The sequence below is a fragment of the Canis lupus genome, chromosome 34 (genome assembly GCF_003254725.2).
Source record: "Canis lupus dingo isolate Sandy chromosome 34, ASM325472v2, whole genome shotgun sequence".
Lineage (NCBI taxonomy): Eukaryota > Metazoa > Chordata > Mammalia > Carnivora > Canidae > Canis > Canis lupus.
Window position 1 is genome coordinate 21,534,748 of NC_064276.1, and position 20,958 is coordinate 21,555,705.

Below are 20,958 nucleotides of genomic sequence, written 5' to 3' on the forward strand. Positions count from 1 at the left end.
TCTGACCTTCCTACATTTACTTTTATATGCTGTCATTCACTTCTAAATATCACAATTCTCTATTTGCTATAAATTCAAAAATGGCAATATACATCTAAAGTCCTGTGGATGGATGGCGTGCATGGCATTGCCTGCATTATTTTCAACAATTCATGCAAGTATGTAATGTTATAAAAATAGCTTTAATTGATAAATCCCCTATTTTAAAAGGGATTTGAGGCAAAATAGATGTGATTAAAGGGTAGACGGAGTCTTTATTCTCCCTAATATATAGGTGGAGTTGGCTTAAATCCCTTCTGTTCTCAGAAAGGTCAATGGTCTTTTCAAGATTCATGCAAATATCCTCAGGGGCTTATGGACTCTGGGTTTACCTCCGGCTTATTGCAGGCACTAAGATAGTTCATTGTGTGGATCCTGTGGTAGCCCAGTTTTACAATGTTGCAACCCAAGCTTCCACATCAGCCCCTAATCTGACTCTACCACCCAAAAGCAACAAAACAAAACAAAATGAGAGCAACAAAAGCACTTAAACAAGGCCCTGATGTGAAAGTAGACTTGCTGAGGTCTTCAAGGAGATGGAATGGGAATTTACACCATAATAATTGGTCCAGACTTCACAGGGAATATCAGTTCTCCCTATTTTTAAAAACCCTTATTAAAAGTAATACTCTGATAGATTGCTTCATAATCCTCTTTCCTCTCCTCTGAATCTTGTCTTGCTCCTCTGCAAACATATGCCCTTCCTCTTCCCCTTCTTCTTTTTCTTCTTTTTTTTCTCTTTCTCCTCCTCCTCTTCTTCCTTTGCCTTCTTCTCCTTCCCCTTCTCTTCCTTCTTTTCTTTCTATTAACAGTTCAGAGTATTTTATTGTTTCTTTTTTTCTTTTTAACACCTGCTAATTCAACCCAAAATGCTTAGTAATGTATTTTTCCAAAGCCATTTCCCACCTTTAAAGGAAGTCTAGTTCTGGTCATTAAAATAATATGTATTTTTGCATTAATAGTCATTGTATTTTATTGTAAGTTAAAACAAATACCAACTGCCTTGGTTATTACATCCATCACTTCATGAGCCAAATCTCTTTTTCATCATACCTGATGCATTAAGTCCTTACTCCCTGAATATCCTTTGCTGGAAAACGTTCAGGGTAAGGAATTAAATAATAAGTTCTAGTAATTGCAGAGAAATGGTGCTGCATTACTCTAATTCTTGATGGTACTTTGCTTTATTATGATACATATATGTACAATCAAATAATTTTAAAAGGAAGATCAGAAGTAAAATGTCAAAAGGGGAACAGAATAATTTTTTCCCAAATACTGTGAATGTGGTTAGTAGAATGGAGTATTAATTTTATACAAGCTTTCCTATAAGTCAAGGTGAAAAGGAAAACTCAGTGTTTATTTTACATAGCTCGTATTAAATGGGAGTAAGAATAACAGGTGTGCTTGTGTGCACACCAGCACACGTGTGCATGTGAGTATAATGCATGGCTGTTAGTTGGTTGGTTGATTTTCAGTCAATCAAATTATTTTGTGGGTCTGTTAAGTGTACTTCCTTTATGACTTTTCTCTTTAAACTATTCTTCCAAAGCTTTTTTTTTTTTTTTTTTTTTTTAATTTCCTGGCAACAGTCTGGCACTTTTCATTTGCCAAACTATTTCTTATTCAAAGGCCACCCCAAGTCCCAACTCTCTATGAAAACAAGTGATCTCCATCTGTGATGTGAGATGATGAGTACTCTGATCCAGTCTTAATTTCTCTTTTGTTGTTGGTTTTTATGTCACAATATTATTTGTGTTTAGGATATTTTCCAAGGTTGACTTTGATTAATACTCAGTTATATTAATGTAAAAGAGTAAATAAGAAGAAAGATAATTCTGAGGACATAGAATTCTGTTATGTATTTTGGCACAACATAAAAATTTAAAAGGATGATATAAACTAGTTTTTCCATTCCCCTATAAATGAAATGAGAAAAGTAGAAAAATAGGGGTAAAATGTATAACTAAATCAAATACGTGAAGCAATTTAATTCAATTTATCAAATCTATTACGGCACAGGAAAAGGAATTCTGTAGAGCTGGGTTATACATAGTCAAAATTTTTAAATGATTTACAATATAATGGGAAACTTATTTTAAAAAATACATTTAATAAAAAAATACATTTAAAAAATCCCAATTTATTCTTACTCAGAGTCTTTTCTTGTATAGCACATGCTATTTATTTATTGACAATTATTTTCTGACACCCACAAAGTACAGGTATTATTGTTCAGGATACAAACAAAAATGAGACAAGATTCATGTCTTTGTGGAAGGCATTGCTTAACAAAGGAAGTAGATAAAAATGCAAAGATTTTTAAATGAGTACTAAATTGACTAGAACAGAAGTTTAGATGAAATGAAGAGGGATAGAGTCACATGAAGGTACCAGGAATGTTCTTAAACACAGAATAATTTATTTTACCTGGAGTTCAATCTTACATATTCCCTATCATGATTGCAATGGCTCAAATAATAGGTATAAGTGCTTAAGTTAAGGGCAGTTGGAATGGAGAGAAGATAAAGAAATTTTGAGACATTTAAGACAAAGAATTAATGGAAGCAGATAACTTACAGGATATAGTAGTAGGTGGAGGAGAGAGCGAGGTGGAAGATAATGTGGTTTCTGGCTTCGGTAGATGGTGATTCCATTTTTTTTTTTTTTATTGGTGTTTAATTTACCAACATACAGAATAACCCCCAGTGCCCGTCACCCAATCACTCCCACCCCCCGCCCTCCTCCCCTTCCACCACCCCTAGTTCGTTTCCCAGAGTTAGCAGTCTTTACGTTCGGTCTCCCTTTCTGATATTTCCATTATTTGAATGGGGAAAAGTGAAAGGAGAGTAGGTTTGGAGGTCCATTTTAGAACATGTTGAGTTTGACACATCCATGAAACATGAGGTTCAGCTTGTTGTCAGGAAGTTAGAACGTTAGGCCTGAAGCTCAGGAGAAAAAAAACTAAACTGGTGATAGGGGTTTTAGATCATAGAACTCTGGGTCAAAGCTGAGTCATGGGCTTGGTTGGTCAGGCAGGTACCATAGGAAAGAGCATAATGGACACATTAATTGCATTCAAATTCAAATTTATATTACCTCTAGTTCTCTTAACATTGATCTAAAAAATGACTATAAAAATTATCAAAATAGCATTAAAACATATCATTTTTCTTGTATTCATCTCACTAACTCTGTAGCATTCTACATCTGGCGAATATGATGGTCGAATGGCCTCTTTCCAGACATTCTTGCTTATCTCTGAGCCTCACCAACTTGTTCTAATCTGTATATGCATATACTTTGCATTACTCATAGAAAAGAATTGTGAAAATAGGAAATAATTTTTTGGCATTATTTTCTTGTTACAAGACATAAAAATAATCTCATGTAGTATTATGTAATAGATTATATTTATTGATTACAGTTTGCATGTTTTCATATAATTCAACTAACAAAAACCCTGTGAGGTCAAGATAGCTATCTCTATTTTTAAAATGAAGGTACTTAGAGTGATTAAGTGAATTGACTAAGGAATTACGATAAAATAGCGTTATTTCTACACCTAAGCAATTTGTTAATAAGCAGGGAAATGGGTATAAACCTGAAGAAACTCTGTGTGATGTAATGTGATATATTATACTTATGATAGGACTCAATTATCCTGAATTGTTTAGTCCACTTTCTGTTTGTAATTTGGAGTCTCATCTCCCCTGTTTTAAACGTAGCCTTCCTGAGTTCTTAGGATGTGTGGACAGTCTTGGTGGGAGGAACTAATGGCTGAGCCCAGAGCTGGTGAATAATAGTGAATGGGAATTAATGCTCTATAGACAAATCAAGGGGATTTACAGGCCAATCCTTTTTATTCTTTTCTGGCATATTTACTCTTCTTTTCAAGGGAATTATGAAAGTGAAACGATCAATGTTTTAGCAATCACAATATAACTTTACATCCTTAACTCCTTAGCTCTGCTTCACATCAATTTGACAAATATCCATTGAATATCCACCTGGCATTGAATACTACATGCTGAGCAGTGTGCTAGTAAGCTGGGATATGGGGAAGAATACAACAGATTTTGCCCTCCAGACACTTACCGAGTAACGGGAGAAAACAAAAAAGTAATTAACAAATTATACTTTAATATGCTAAGACTGTTAATAGAGGGCTTCACAAGTTTCTATAGGAGCCCAGAAGAGGGAACAAGTAAGTCCAAAAGTTAATGGGTATGATGACATTTGAAGTGAAATTCAAAGTATGAGTGATTTAAGCATCAAAGGATTTGGGAAAAGACATTTTAAATAAAAGGAAGATGGTTGGTACCGGAAATTACCAAAGTATATGAAATGTTCTTGAATAAAGAATAGTTCATTTGAGCTAGACTTTAAATCATGTGCGTGTAAGGATGTGTGTTGACGGGGGGAATGGAATAGGACGAGGATGCAAATTAGAAGGTATAGAAACCTCTCTTGGTGGAAAGACGCTTCTGTCTCAGCCTCCTTTTCCTTTCTCCACACCTGAACATACCCACAATCAAGGCGTCTCCATGAAGATAATTCCAGGTAAAATGTGCCAGAATGATATATACATTCTATCCAGTTGTGTGACTTTTCAAGTGGTTTCCAGGATTGGGTATTGGATGGACTTACTCTTTATCCCAGCATGCTTCACTTTCTACAGAGGGAGGCTGAAACATGTAGCCTGAAGGTTTGGAAAATCTGTTCAGCTGAGGAATGCAGGCCTACAGGCATGAAACCTGGTCTCTTTACCCAGTGTAAACAGGAAGCAAGTTATGGTTGTAATAAGGAAAACTGAGACTCTAGGCAGTGAACTGCTGGCAGAAGGCACCTGAAGCAACCCAGGAGCCCAGTCACTCAGCTGGTAAATCATTGCTGTAAAGTCAAGAAGAAGGTTCAGCACTCCCCCCGACCTCCAACACACCCACCCACACACGCTGCTTGCTATACTTTACCCTAACCAGCACACAGCTCCTATGTAATCCGAGTTGTTAAAACTTGACCCTCTGTTTTTGAGACTGGAATAAAAGAAGGAGCCAGGGGTGGGTGTATAAAAGCTTTTAGAGAAAAGTATGTGGCTGGTGGCATTCATATCAGATGACACCGCGTTCCTGTCACACAGATTGAATTCAGGTGCTTGAAATGCTCAAGAGCCAGCTTGGGGACTTGGCCTTTTGTCTGCCTTTCCTTCAACGTACTGCTTGTCACTTTGTCTTCATGGTCCCTCCTCCTTTTAGAGGGCTCACCGAAATGACTAGAAATAAAATGCATCTGACTCTAATGAAATGCCAAGTTCATTGAGTATGAAATAGTGTCAACTTTTCTTTCCAGCACTATGCTGACAGTCCAGAGGGTGTTGGCAATGGGAATGTTGAGGTGAATTACATTTTGGTCTTCAAGAAGTCATAGTTTGATGATGACATTGTCAATGATTTAGTGACAATATTTGTTTATTACTAGTAATAGGCTTCCTTATTGGCCTTTGAAGTATGCTCCAAATTCAAACCTCATCTCATTCCACTTCCCCAACCCTTCCTGAAATACATGAATATGTGCACCTGTACATGTAGAGCTTATATACAAACCCTGTAAGATTAAGATTTAATCTTACAGCCACCCTCTGCATTTAATGCTATTAATTCTTTTTCTTTCCTTTCCCCTTTCCTTTCCTTTCCTTTCCTTTCCTTTCCTTTCCTTCCCTTCCCTTCCCTTCCCTTCCCTCTCCTCTCCTCTCCTCTCCTCTCCTCTCCTCTCCTCTCCTCTCCTCTCCTCTCCTCTCCTCTCCTCTCCTCTCCTCTCCTCTCCTTCCCTTTCCTTTTCTTTTCCATAAAGAAACTATAAAATTCAGAGAGTTTGAATAACTTGTCCACAATCACTAGTGAGTGCTATATTTGCAACCCAAGATTGGATCTGTTTGATCTCAGTATTCATGTTACATCATTCATACTTCCTTTAGTTCAGTGCTTTCCAACAGGGCACCCTTTTACCTCCTGGGGGACATTTGGCAATGTCTCAAGATATTTTCGATTCTCACACCCAGGGTAGGGATGCTATTGGTAACTGGTGGGTAGAGGCTAGTTAGGTTACTTAATATCCTAAAATGCAGAGGACATTGTTCCCCACAGCAAAGAATTATTTGGCACAAAATAACAATAGTCCCAAGCTTGGTTTACTTATATAGACAAACAGCTACACTTGTGACTCTAATTCTTAGAAAATTGAATGAAATATTCAGTGGAGATATAAATGAGATGCAATAGAATAAAATATTAATTTTTACCTTGAGTATATGGGAAGACATTGTGGGAGAGAGAGGATTTGAGCTTGATTTTGAAAAATGAATAGGAGCATAGACAATATAGATCTTTGTGGATTAAATAGATTGTCAGAGCTAGAGATTGCTAGTCAAGCTTAATATATAGTGTTTTTCAAATTTTTTTTAGAAGCAAAAGACTTTTAAAAATAAAATTTTACTTGAAACCCAAATATATAAAACTGTTAAAAATAGAGCAGCTCTAATTGATGTGATTACAGGGACTGGAGTATGTTACCTGCTTGGCTTCCACATCTCCTCAAACCCTCAGGAATATCTGTTGTCCCAACATTGTTATTAACAGTACTTCCTTTCTTTTCAAAAGAATCTTGGTCCAGATGATAAATTACATGGTCATTTAACCTAAGAGGAAATGTAGTGTTCTAAAGAATATCATTTGAAAATTACAGAGTATAGTTTTTTCCTACCCCTTCCACAAGATTCAGAACATAATTCCTTTTCTAAATATTAGAGTTTTACTGCTCATAATAGTAGTGTATTATAGAAGAGAAGATTTTAAGACTTGGGCCTAAGATTTTGCTCAGTTGCTTGCTAGTGATTTATCACTGGACAAATCTCTGAAACACTTGGACTCTCAGTTTACCCATTAGATCTCCTATGCATTGCCCCCAATACCTGGCATTTTGTCCAATAAAGCTGTCTGAATTTGTGGATTTCTAATCCCTGCCCTATATCCTATCTTGTGTAGACTACTAACTTCACTTTATGAGCATTGTTCTTGACTTCAGGATCTATAATTATTATTTTGGAATTGTTGAGTATAGACACAAACCTATCATCTATATTTCTGCATGCTCTGGGCCCATGTATCCACTGACCATTAGAAATTATTATGAGTCTTACTGGTTAGATACCTCAAACCACATATCTAGAACAGAATCCTTGATCCCTGTACCTCACTGCTTGCAAGCCCTTCTCCCACCAAGGTTTTCCCAATCCAGTCATGAAATCACTTTCTACCCAGTTTCTCAGATCAAAAATCTAGGTGTCATCTTTGATTCCTCTGTTCTTTTCATCCCCTATATTATGCCAGCAAATTCTACAACTCTGCCTCCAAGTAGTATCCCTAAGTCAACCAGTTCTCATGTTCTCCACTGCTCTCTTTGTCCAAGGCACCATCATCTCTTGCCTGGACTACTAAAGCAAATTTCAAACTACTCTTAATATTCCTGCTCCCTTTCTTGACCCTAACAGTAGATTCTCCATACAACAAAAAGATAATTTTTTTTTTTAATTTATGATAGTCACAGAGAGAGAGAGAGAGAGGCAGAGACACAGGCAGAGGGAGAAGCAGGCTCCATGCACCGGGAGCCCGATGTGGGATTTGATCCCAGGTCTCCAGGATCTGCCCTGGGCCAAAGGCAGGCGCCAAACCGCTGCGCCACCCAGGGATCCCCAAGATAATTTTTTTAAAACAAACAAGCAAACAAAAAAACACCAAAACCCCCAAACAAAACAAAAACATACATCACTAAACTTAACTTTAAAATCGCTTCAATTCAAAGTCCTTAATATGGCCCACAAGGTGCTCTGTGCCTAAGGTTTCATTTCCATCTCTTTCATTTGATCACTCTATTCTAGCCTAGTCGATCAGGCTTTTTCCCTATTTCATGAATTAACTAAGCTCATCCCTACCTCACAGCTGGTTCAAGTGCTTTTATTTTCTCTCTGGAATACCTTCTCTAGACAGCTGCCTCTTTTTCATCCTTTGGGCCTCAGATCAAGTTTTACGTCCACAGAATGACTGTCTTGAATATTATATGTGAAATAACCCTCAATCCTATTATTTTACCCTTTTCCACATTTTATCTTCTCCTAGAATCTATCACCATCAAAAGCATCTATATTTACTTTTACATTTTCTCATACCACAAGAATGTAAGCTCCATGGGAACAGGATGCCTGTATTGCATAGTACTTAGAAAATGCCTGGTGAATAGTGTAGGTGTTTCATTAATATTTTTTGAATGACTTTAGATGCTTTTTAATCTATTAGTGACACAGAGAGTTAGTTTACAGTATTAATACTGATAGAAGTAATTCATATATATACAGAAAATTAAAGCAGCTAAAATTAAAATGGCAGCTGGTAGCCTTACATAGCTAATAAACAAACTGAGGAATTGCCTGTTATTTTTGACATTAAGAAGCAAAATTTGGCTTGAGGAAAGTTAGTGTTAGTAGAGTTAAACACAAAATTAAATTAACAACTAAAAATCACAGTCAGGGGATTCCTGGGTGGCTCAGTGGTTGAGCATCTGCCTTTGGCTCAGGGGATGATTCCGGGCTTTGGGATCGAATCCCACATCAGGCTTCCTGCATGGAGTCTGCTTCTCCCTCACCTGTGTCTCTGTCTCTCTCTCTCTCTCTCTCTCTCTCTGTGTCTCTCATGAATAAATAAATAAAATCTTTTTAAAAAATGAAATAAGATAAATCACACTCAGGAAAATAACAATATTAAAGATAATATCCTCAGAAGGAAACTTAACTTACTAAATTTGAAATGGACAAAATTCACCTTTTTTATTTAATTTAATTTATAGACATAAATTTATTTAATGGAAATTTTTCAGGAAAAAATGGGAAAACTTATAAGTTATTTGTTTCAGATTGAAAATTATTCAGTGAACCCAATTGTCTTGGTGTAATTCATATCCAAAACCACATTCTTAATGAAGATTCAGTAATGCTTGTATAATTTTGATATAGGTTCATATTTAAAAATATAAAGATAAACAGAGAAAAAGTGTCATGTTGCATCTGGTTTTCTTTTGAACTTTTTCTCCTTGGTCAATTGAAAACTTCAATAATCTTGGGGAACTAATGTTTAGGATTTTTTTTTCAATCTAGAGTTTAAAGGCTTTTTATTTTGAAATAATTTTAGACTTCTAGGAAAATTGCAGAGATAGTAAAGTTGCCGGATACCTGTCATTCAAATTCTATAATATAATATAGTTATCAAAACCTGGGAATTAAACATTGGTACAATAATATAATGTAAACTACAGGTCTTATTCACATTTCACTGGATTTTTGTTTTGTTTTTCCTAATGTCCTCTGTCTGTCCCAGGATCCAGTCCAGGATAACATATTGAGTTGTTCTGTCTTTTTATTCTCCTCCAAACTGTGACAGTTTCTCATTCTTTCTTTGTTTTCACGATCTTGGCACTTCTGATGAATACTGGTCAGTTGTTTTGTAGAATGTCTCTCAATTTGGGTTGCCTAATGTTTTCTCATGATTAAATTGAGATTTGCTTTTTGGGTGCAGACTATAGGAATGATGCTGTGTCTTCACTGTAGGCTTATGATGCTTATATGTCTTATTACTAGTGGTGTTAAACTTGATCACTTACTTAAAATGGTGTATGCTGAATTTCTCCACTGCAAAGTCAATATTTTTCTCTTTATAACTGATAAATATCTTGGGGGAGATACTTTGATGTTCAAGCCATGTTTCTTGAAATCATAGTTTCTGAGTAGAATTTGATGTTTCTTTGGCATCCAGAGAAATCTGTTACTTTTAAAAACCTCATATCAGAGTTAAAAAATTGTTTTCTGGAGACTATGAATCACATTGAGATTGGCATTCTAAGTATGGAATTAAAGGGAATGGAACTAAGGAAGTTAAAGTCTTCTCTGCCTATAAATAATATAAATTTTTATATCTATAAACAATATGCTTTATAAAATAGTTTTGAAACATTCACTTAAATTCATATAACACTCTGATGAGAGGTTGGCATTTCGTATTATCATTATTATTATTTTCCAATTTTCAGATGTATAAACTGTGATGGAGTAGACATGGTCAGATATCAGTGAGTTCTATATCATTGGATATGTCTATCCAGAAGGATTTGGCTTCTTGATGAAGATGTGGCAAGGCAAAACAATAGATGAGTGGCTGGAATTGATAAGCTGAAGATCACTTCTGATCTTAAGACTCTATAATTTTAAAACTAGTGATTAGGGACGCCAGGGTGGCTCAACGGTTGAGCGTCTGCCTTCAGCTCAGGGTGTGATCCCAGGATCCAGAATCAAGTCCCGCATCGGGCTCCTTGAACGGAGCCTGCTTCTCCCTCTGCCTGTGTCTCTGCCTCTCTCTATGTGTATCTCTCATGAATAAATAAATTAAATATTAAAAAAAATAAAATATAGTGATTAAAAGTCTGTGTTATTAACTTATCCTCCTTTTGCTTTCCGCTTTTGGAAGTTGAAGAAAGAACTTCTTTCTGCTTTCTTATTCAATCAACTAAAGCACTGGTGGAGTTTGCTGAAAGGAAGGATGTTCTTCCTTTTAGAATCCTCAGGCTGTATGATTATAGTTTGTATCATTCAGTAACAGCAATGTGTAGATCCTCTTTAAGATCTCAAAGAGGATGCTGGAACTGCAAACTAGTAATAAGAAGTACCTTCTGTCTGTCTTTGCTGCTATAGACCGAAGCTCATGGAGAACAAGCAAAATCCTACTTCTGTCTTAGTTACATAGCCGCAGTGAAGTGAGTCTATTTTTTTTTTAAATTAATGTTTTGGTATTACTCAATTAGGTAAATATTACTTTAACGAAAAGTAGAGAGACAGGACTGCCTAGGTGGCTCAGCTGGTGAAGCGTCCAACTCTTGATTTCAGCTCAGGTCACAGTCTTTTGGGATTGAGCCACAAGTCAGCTCCATGCTCAGCAGAGAGTTGGCCTAAGCTTCTCTCTCTCCCTTTCCCTCTGTCCGCCCCTTCCCCCTCCCCACTCTATCTCTCTTCCTCTAAAATAAATAAATCTTTTTTTAAAAGAAGAGAGAAAAATACATCTGTTTATTTAGAAGAGAGACAAATACATCTAAAATAAATAAATAAAGCTTTTTTAAAAAAAGAAGAGAGACAAACACATCTGTTTATTTTGAAATCGAAATATTGAGGTACTCCAGAAAACTATATTGTTTTATCATCATAGTCACTATTTTTTTCTTTACTTCTGATTTCAATGCTTCTTTTCAAAAGAATAACTGAGGCTCAAAGAGGGGAAATGAATTTACAATGTTACATGGTTAGAAAATTATAGAAGTTTAATTTGCATGGCCTTTTTTTTTTTTTTTCTTATGGGTTAGGTCAACTAGCAATCATAGATACATTCTACATTTAAAATGTTTTTTTCTTACTAATAAGGGAACTAAGGCTAGAACAAGGAAGTGATTTGCCCAAGGGCAATGTAAAATTAAGAATCCAGGATAAGATCCATATGGAAAATTATATTATGGGGAAAGACTACAGGCTTCTCTTTCTTCATTGAATCATCATTCTTGTGGTAGTCCCTTAAAGCAAAGATTGGTCTCCTCCTGGACAAATGGGAAGAATAATGGTCACTTTATATAGTATGCTTAATAATTTGAACTGATATTGAAATAAACTCTAATAGGAGTATTAATTTAGATTAGTGGCCAGTTGTCTAGGAAATATTTGGATCTCACTGTGAATAAGATTTTATTCCCAATGTTCTTTTTAACCTTGATAGAGAAAGTGCAGTGATTGTGGGTAAGTCCTTATACCTTCTATGAGCCTTGGTTTTCTAACATGGAAATGGTGATACATTCTTTAACCTACCTAATACATGCATATTAGAAAGAAATCATGGAAATAAAAGAACTTGTTGGAAATACAAAGATATAAGCTTTCCTGCTTCATTTCCTTTCTTATCTCTCTATTTAGAATGCTTCCTAAATTACCTTCCTCTTAACCCAATTCAACTTGGCTTGACCAAAAGAGGGAGTTTTTCTTTTATTCACTTAAGGTAAAAGTTCAGGATCAGCTGATCTACTAATTTGAAGTACTGTGTCAAGAATTCATCTTTCTCTACATCTTAGTTCTTTTATTTTTATTGGCTTCAGTTTCAGGCAGATTCTCACTATATGTGGCAAAATGACCATGAATACCTCCAGGCTTGTTCTATAAGTTTTGCAACAGTGTTAGTTATGTGCCAACACCTGAACCAATCTCTGTGACCAGAGAAATGGACTCCTCTGATTGGTTAGGCCTGAGCCATATGCTAAAGTTAGTTCCACTTAAACTATTTGAGCTAAATAGTTCAAGAGGATGGTTATCTAAAGAACAAATGAGGTACTCTTAATGAAAGAAGAATCTCAAATGCTAGAAAGGATGCTGGGTTGGAAAAAACCAATAGCTGTTGACTATGCGCCCCCCCACCCCCCGCCCGTCCCATTTTACTTATTGACACCATATGAATCCTATGAGGATTGTCTCAAGAGTTTCCTTGTGAAGTCATTCTGATCCTCTAACTACACATGATTTCTCCCTCTTTTGTGTTCTCTTAGCATCTTGTGCCTCTTCTGCTGCGTATTTTCACAAACTTTGTATAATTATTACAAGTTCATTTTTTAGGGGCACCTGGATGGCTCAGTCAATTGAGCATGTGGCTCTTGATTTTAGTTCAGGTCATGATCTTGGAGTCCTGGGACTGAGCTCCACCTAGGGCTCCATGCTTAGCATTGGGTCTGCTTATCCCTCTTCATCTGCTCCTCTCCCTGTTCTGTTTCTCTTAAGTAAATAAATAAAAATGTTCATTTCTTAGATTAATATAGTATTAGTTCTTTAGAGACAGAGACTATATCTTACCTGTCTTTAATTCTTCAGCAGCACCCAACGGGTATCTGATTCATAATAGACTATCAGCAAATATTTATTAAACTGACTTCTTAATGTTGTACAAATTATGAAGGATGAAAAACAAATAGGATGAGGCAGACAGTTTTATTATGTACATAAATTTATTGACTGATTAATTTATTAGAAGACTAACAGAAGCAATGTTGACAATTCTGAGGAATGATTTCTGTATAGGTAAGGATAGCTGCAACCCCAGGAGAGTGGTCAGCTTTGGTGAGGACTGGTTGGGAAGGAAGTGTCTCTGGACCTACTCTGCATTTACTAACTCTGTGCCTTCTTTTCCTCTTCAGTTGTCTGGGTTCACGTCTAAGATTGTTCCAGCTATCCAGAATGCACACAAGAATTCCGCTGGATCTGGAAGAGGAAAGGGACTGATGGTGCTAACTGAACCCATTTTGATTGAGACCTACACCGGGCTGATGTCATTCATTGGAAATCGCAACAAACTTGGCTATTCCCTTGCCCGGGGGAGTATTGGTTTTTGAGACTCTTTTTGGTGTATTAGTATGTCATCCATCAATATATCTTTATTGAAGATTCTGTTTCAGACCACGGTATTTTTAGACTGAAACAATTAATTACTTTTAAATACTATTTCATGATTTTGAATACTTAGTATTTTTAGGAAATCTAAAAGCTTGATTAGACTGTCAGATGAACACTTCAGACCTCATATAAGAATAATCAAATTTGGGCAGCCTGGGTAGCTCAGTGGTTTAGCGCTGCCTTCAGCCCAGGGTGTGATCCTGGAGTCCCAGGATCGAGTCCCACATCAGGCTCCCTGCATGGAGCCTGCTTCTCCCTCTGCCTGCGTCCCTGCCTCTCTCTCTCTTTCTCTGTGTCTCATGAATAAATAAATAAAATCTTAAAAAAAATAATCAAATTTCCTAAAACCAAAAAATAAGTTCTCTTGAGCTCATCAAATAATGTTACCAATGAATACCTGATCATAAACTGAGGGCAGACTCTCTGGGTTCTCTTATTCCTCCATCCTCTAAATATAGGTAGGTATTTTCTGGGTCTGGATCTCAAGCCCTTTGGTTCTGATCTTCTCTTTCATTGGGGTCTGACTGTATTAGTTTAGCTGCTCTTTTTATGAGGATGACTTCCAAATTCATATTTCCATCCCTAATATTTCTTCAGGATTTGCTTTTGTATTTCTTTCTGCTGATCATATATATCAGTGTTCCAATGGCCACTCACATGCAGCATCTTCAAAATCCTGGAGTTCTCTGTGGCATTTTTATGGTTCCAGTAATTGTCCCTGAAATCCATCAATTTTGCTATATCTAAATTCATTGCCAAATGATTTTGTATGGTATCGTATCTTTCATAGTCTGTTTGGGTTGTTATTATAAAATACCACAGACTGCATGGCTTATAAAAAAACAGAAGTTTATTTTGCACAGTTCTGGAGGCTGGAATTCAGAGTTCAGGGTTCTAGCATAGTCAGGTAAGGGCCTTCTTCCTGGGTTGCAGACTTCTTGTTATATAGTCACATGGTAAAGAGGCAATAGGGTTCTCCTGTGCTTCTTTTTATAAGGGCATTAATTTTATTCATGAGGGCTCTGCTTTCATGACCTAATCACCTCCCAGAGGTCCCACCTCATAATACCATCACATTGGGCTTTAGGATTTTAACGTATGAATTTTGAGGGGACACCAACTATCAGACCATAGCAGTACCCAATTTATGTGTGGCTTGGCATTGTACCCCAATGCCCAGAGGTCAAGCTTAAAGTTCACTCTTCTTTGAAAATTGGTCATGAATTCCTTCTCCTTCACATTTTCATAGGTATATATTATTAGATCAAGTCTTTTATTCTGTTCACCTGGATAATTTTGCCATTAGACTCTATTCTAATCCATCCTGCATTGGTTGTCAGATATCTAAAGCACAATTTAATCCTATCACTCCTTGCTCAAGAATTTTTAATGGATTATTCCTTTTGCAGTTTTTTGTTTAAACATTTATTAAACAAAATTTATTTTTTTTCCAATAGCAGACACTTCCCTTCTTTTGAAATCTGTTTTGGATTCCTAATATGTAAAATAGGTAGAAGTGAGGCCACTAAGATAGAAGTGGACATGGGATTGCCTCTGGATTCCTCTTTTTTGGGTCTCAGAGGTGTCCCCTGTAGAATGTCGATGGCTCCCAGAGGTTTTGAGAAGCATGTTTTCAAAACTACTGTCCGAACCTATTTTGTTTCCTTTGCTCTTTTCTCTCATATTTTCTTTTTCTTTCCCTGATGAATGTCTCATTTCAAACAACTCAGAAGATTATTTCACCTGTTCTCATCTCTTCAAGTTTTTCTTTCTCAGTTTTTCAATTTAATTTTTAAATTTATTTTGAAAAGAAGCTCTGAATGCTGAACACCATAAATATTATTATAATCAGCTTTTCAAGTCTGTCTCAAGAATCAAAGTTAAGACACCTTGGTTGGTATTCAAGTTAAAAATTCCAGCTATTTTTTTTTTTTTTTTTTTTTGGTAGGGAGGTTGTGCAGAGTGTATTTTTAAAGTCTTTTCTTCTAAAAATTTATTTCCTCAATTTCAAAGATTTGTCCTCTGATTCATTAACAAACATTGATTTGACGCAGGCATTCAAAACCCACGCCTTGAATAACTCTCGTTTCATTTTGTCTTTGTTTACTTCCATTAGGATTTTTCTCTCTCTCTCCCCCTTTCCCCTTCTGAGCACTCACTTCCCCCCAAATCCCCCACCTCATGATGGCAAATATTGTTATAGTCCCCAAGGCAGGGAACTTCTATTCAGACTGTAAAAGGAAATGTTGAAATCTTTCTCTGTCCTGTCAACAGTAGTGGAATGAAAAGTCGTTGGATTGTTTTGGCAATGGTTCTGAAGCAGGCATAATTGGCAAATTATTATAAGACTGCTGCCCGAAAATCCCTATTTGCCTCAAGATAGTGGCATTTGTTGGCAGAAGCATCTGAAATGTCCAGCACATTCTTTTGAATTACCATTTAAGGATCAGCCTGACAATAGACTTCTTTCTGCACTTCTTTCTTCCCTCATAACCCAGAACAGACTGTTCCCAAGTGACTTTCTAAAGGACACGGTGCAGCACTACCAATGCAAAAGGTGAGAGGAGGGAGATGTCTCTTAGCCCTGAGGTCTAGCTTCTAACATATAGGGTAAGCATTGAATAACACCAGAACTGTTTAATACAGAGAAGAATGAACTCAGAGATGACACGAGAATGCTTTTCACATTTCACAAAGACTGTCTAGTGGGATATACCATAAACTGATACATGGGACCTAGAAAGTAGGTTATGATCAAACAATGTGAGGATTCAGGAATCTGCAAGTCAGTTTAAGATAAGAAAGAACTTCTTATGGGTAGGGATGTCAAAGATGGGATGGGTTGCTCCTTGAAAAAGAGAGCCTGCCATCACTTGGTATTGTTCAAGCAAGGGCTAAGTAAGTAGATATTGTGAAAAGGATTGAAAGATGGGTGATTGATATCATACTTAAAGACTAGAGACTTTATGATCTTCCAAATAATGTTGCTAATGATTAGTTAATTAAATCATTTTTTTTCTTTGGAAAGAATTGAATCAGTCAAATGAAACCCTAGAAAACTTTCCTAAGATTTACTGTCCTCATCTGTAAAATGGAGACAGTGGTGCCTTTTCTGCCCACTTCATAATGATCTTGTGAGGACTGAATGAAATGAGATTAAATTATGGTATTAAATAAAAAAACAAAACAAACAAACAAACAAACAAACAAAGAACATTGAATATTTGCCTGTAGAGTGGTAAGACTTAGAAGCAGAAAGTAGGATAACATCCAAGGGAACTATATTTAGTTCCCTCTGAGAATTTTTCCTTGATCACTATGGACCTATTGACCATCATTCTCCCATTTGACACTTAGTGTTCTCATTTGGGTTCCTTGTCCATAAGCTCAACAGGAAATACAAACCGCAAAACAGGGGACCTACTATATGTCTGGGCTTTTCATTCAGATTGTCATCTGAATTATACCAATAAAGTTTCTGAAAGGGACATCATAAATTTGATTAGGAATAGGAGTATTTACAAGAGGTATTAAATACTGGGCATATCATCATAAAAATGTCATGTTTGGCCATCTTCTTTATCTGATCTTTATCCCATTCAGGAAATCCCACTACAAAATCCCTGATATGTCTCCTTTCAAAACTGCTTGAACATCTTTATCGACAGATTGTTTAAGGTCTCCTGATACATCTTAGGCAGTTCTGATGGTTAGTAAATTCTCCTTCATTTGATTTAGACCTGCAACATCCATCTGCCATCTCTTTCAGAAAAAAAATTTATTTTGCTGGCAAAGGTTTGGGTTTTCACAGCAGGATGTGGGATATTTGGGTACAGAGGCAAGATTGGTGGATTCTCTAATGTTTTCAAGAAGGGGAGCTGTCAAGAATTGCTAAGCCTGACCTTCAAGTGGGCAATTGGGCCTCTTTGGAGGCCTGACCTTTGGCCATTCTCTAAGGCAGAAAAGAGAACCAGTTGATATGTTTTAGATCTTTTGCCTTGAGGCCTGTTCTCCTTGTCCCCTTGCTGAAGCAATACCAAGAAGGCCAATGCACAGACCCTGGGGCTAAGGAGGCATAGAAACCATTCAACCCAATGCTTTCATTTCCACAGAACAGAAAGCAAAGGCCTAGAAACTTGGGGGGGGGGGTGGGGGGGGGGGGGGAATCGCTCAAAAAGCAGATGGTGGATTTTGGTACTGGAATTAAACTCTAAAGCTTCCAATTTCTTATCCCTGGCCCACTGCTGTTTGCATATATTTCCATTTCCAGAGAAAGGCATATCATCTAAATCAGGGCATCATAGTTGCTGGGCTAAATCTGAAGTAAGAAAACAATAGGTCATCCTTGTTTAAGGGGAATTTCCAGAAATTGCCTGTCTTTTCTTAAAGCTAAGGTCACTCATAGAACTCTCTGATTTCCTATCTGATCGAAAAGCCCAAACAAAGCTGCGGAAGCGGGCAGAGCCAGCAGATATTTTGTAAGGCGGCTTTACCTCTGCCTGGCATTTTGTGGGGCAGGAGAGGGGAGGGCAAAAGTATTAAATTTAGGCTTAAAAGCTCCTCAGAAATTCTTTACACACAAGAGACCAAGTTGGAGAAAAGAAGATGACTCGTGCCAAGGGGAAGAAAGAGAGACTAATGCCTGTGGTTTTCAAAGGTTAACAACAAAAAAAGCCCAAGTATTTGCACAGGGATGAATGCTTGTTGGCTCTTGGCCAACAATTATACAAGGGCTTGTGCCCACATCCTGTAGCTGTGGTTTAGGGACGCTGCTCATGAGTGACTTCTTATGCTTAGTGGCAGGAAACCTTAGTCACTGATGTGTAAACTCACCTTTGGTCTGCACCTCCCACAATGTGCTTCTAAGGCAGCTAGGGGCCAGGCCTCCAGATTTCCTCACGGATACCAGTTCCTCAGAAGCTAGGGAAGAACTCCTTCTGAGGCCTTGGAAGTAACTGAGACTTGATTCATACTTTTCTTATTCTACTGATTGCAGCAAGCCCTTAGAAGAATTCTGTAGCCTCAAGGAGGAATCATGGTATCTTCTGCTAAATTCTCGCTTCAGCCTAAAACCCAAGACAAAAAATACGTGAGCTAGATTTCATTTCAGGGCTGTGACCAATGTGAAATATGAGAAGCAAAGTCATGAGGTTGCGCCTGAGTCTAGATCTTGTGTCTGATGGGCTATTTGCTCTCAGTCCTAAAAAGATCTTAGCAAGCATCTCACAAGTCTCCTCCTGGGTGAAGCCACATGGAATTTGCAAGGAATTGTTCAAAAAGCAGATGGTGAATTTTTACCAAAACTGGGAGTAGATCCTACAGCTTCCAATTTCCTATTCCTGGCCCACTGTTTCTTCCATGTATCTCCATTCCCAGGGAAAGGCATGACATCTAAATCAGTGCATCATCGTTGGTGGGCTTAATTGAGGGGAAAAAACAATGGGTCTGGTGTAATTAATTCTTTGTAGGTAGATAGGAAAGAAGGATCAGGATGCTACATTATGAAAGGAGAGTATGTCAGGTTCTAAAGTTCTCTGAAACGACCCCCTTGCGTCTCACATCCTGTCAAGGATGCCTATGTCATCCGTCTTAGAAATTCCTTCTCTTTCTTTTTACATTCTGCTTACTCTTTATGGACTCACTGAAGCTGAGACTGGAAGGGACCTTAAACACCATCTACTTTAGCCTTCTACCTATTGCAGGAATGCCCTCAACCAAAACATGTACAGCAACTGCCGACCAAGCTTCTGCTAAAACATTTCCAAGGCAGAGAATCCTTAGCTTTCTATAGCAGCTAATTCTACTGCTAGGCAGCTACAGCAGGGAGAAAGTTTTTCTGAATGTTGTAACCAAATCTTCTTCTCTAGAAATTTATCTACTTAATTCTAGATCTTCCTCCAAAGTTACTCAAAATAAATCAATTTTGTATTCCATGTGGTCACACTTCAAGTAAATAAAGGCAGCTGACTGGTATTCTCTCCCAAAGAAGTGGTTTTGTTTTTTTGACACAAAAACCCCGGTGCTTACAACCATTCTTCATCTGATGGGTTAGATAGAGCCCTTTTTTTTTTTTTTTTAAGATTTTTAAAATTTACTTATTCATGAGAGACACAGAGAGAGAAAGAGAGAAGCAGAGACACAGGCAGAAGGAGAAGCAGGCTCCATGCAGGGAGCCCGACTCAGGACTCAATCCCGGGTCTCCAGAATCACTCCCCACCCCCCGGCTGAAGGCGGTGCTAAACCACTGAGCCACACAGGCCTGGGAGTTCATATATAGGCTGACCAGTGCAGGTTACAGTGCATTTTTACTTCATTTGCCACCACACTACTAGTAATGAAATCCAGGTTTCTTTATCATACTAGTTGTTTACATGAAACTTAGGGTTAGTTTCATACTGTATATAATGTTTTTTCTGATTTGGTAATCTCATTTAAGAAACAAATGAGGAGCGCCTGGGTGGCTCAGTTAGTTAAGCATCTGACTCTTGATTTTGGCTCAGGTCATGATCTCAGGGTCCTGAGATGAAGTCTTGAGTTGGGCTCTGCTGTGGGCAGAGAGCCTGCTTAAGATTTCCTCTCTCACTCTGCTCCTCCCCAACTCCAGCTCCAGTGCATGCATGCCCATGCACTAGCTCTGTCTCTCAAAAAATAAAAAAGAGACCAATTTAGTATGGATTACTCATAGTAAACCCATAGTAGTTTCTAGTAATTACTGATTTTCTTTCCTGACTTTTAAATTTATTTGTTAATTTTGTGGCTAAAGTATCTGTTTAACATTTATTCATAAATCATTAACAAATTTCCTCTTCTATAGTTTCTGTCAAGGATGTGCTTCTAAGGCAGCTTAGACAACATTATTTTTAAGTGTCATTTTTTTTTTTTTCCTGTCTCTAATTTAGAGGACACAGTAGGATGGCTACTATGATGGGCCATTGAGCCAAAGCAGTAATCAAGTATGGTTTGATCCACAGAGATGTTTAGCATTGGTTAGTTGATTGTTTTGTCTCTGAAACAAAAAAAGTTGGGCAGCCCACTCAAGTCTTACCTGATCTGTATAAGCAGAAGTGAATAGAAATATGACTTGAATCTGCACCTACCACCCCAGGATACTGTTATATTCACTTCAATGGCAGCTCCTACTGCCATTTCTGGTCAACAGAGGATAGTGACAATAGAGCCACATCCTAAGCATGTTGAGATTCCCCTCACAAATATATTTCTCATAGCTTTGATGAAGGAAGCATCTCTGGAATTTCATAAGGGAAATGGGGTCCTTTCAAAGGAGATGGGGTCCTCTCCTGGGCATTTCAATTTCATTCAATATATACTTCCTTTAGCCCCATGTTTTA

General features: G+C 37.3%; 1 protein-coding gene and 1 long non-coding RNA gene across 18 annotated transcripts in view; one reads left to right on the top strand and one right to left on the bottom strand.

Annotated features, from left to right (window-relative positions):
* LOC125754296 (uncharacterized) overlaps positions 1–8,210 on the bottom strand; it is a 70,722-nt gene extending 62,512 nt beyond the window's left edge. For 3 of the 15 annotated variants that reach the window (XR_007408136.1, XR_007408132.1, XR_007408135.1), the window contains exon 1: positions 8,027–8,208. This is a non-coding gene — a long non-coding RNA (uncharacterized LOC125754296). Of the gene's footprint in view, positions 1–8,026 lie in introns of all 15 variants that reach the window. The other 12 variants (XR_007408133.1, XR_007408134.1, XR_007408129.1 and 9 more) reach the window with 8 other exon arrangements.
* TPRG1 (tumor protein p63 regulated 1) overlaps positions 1–13,603 on the top strand; it is a 137,171-nt gene extending 123,568 nt beyond the window's left edge. For all 3 annotated transcript variants that reach the window (XM_035710400.2, XM_025425658.3, XM_035710401.2), the window contains one exon: positions 13,354–13,603. In XM_035710400.2, coding sequence (XP_035566293.1) covers positions 13,354–13,548 — 195 coding nt within the window. In that variant the 3' untranslated portion in view covers positions 13,549–13,603. The remainder of the gene's footprint in view (positions 1–13,353) is intronic.
* The last annotated feature ends 7,355 nt before the right edge of the window (positions 13,604–20,958 follow it).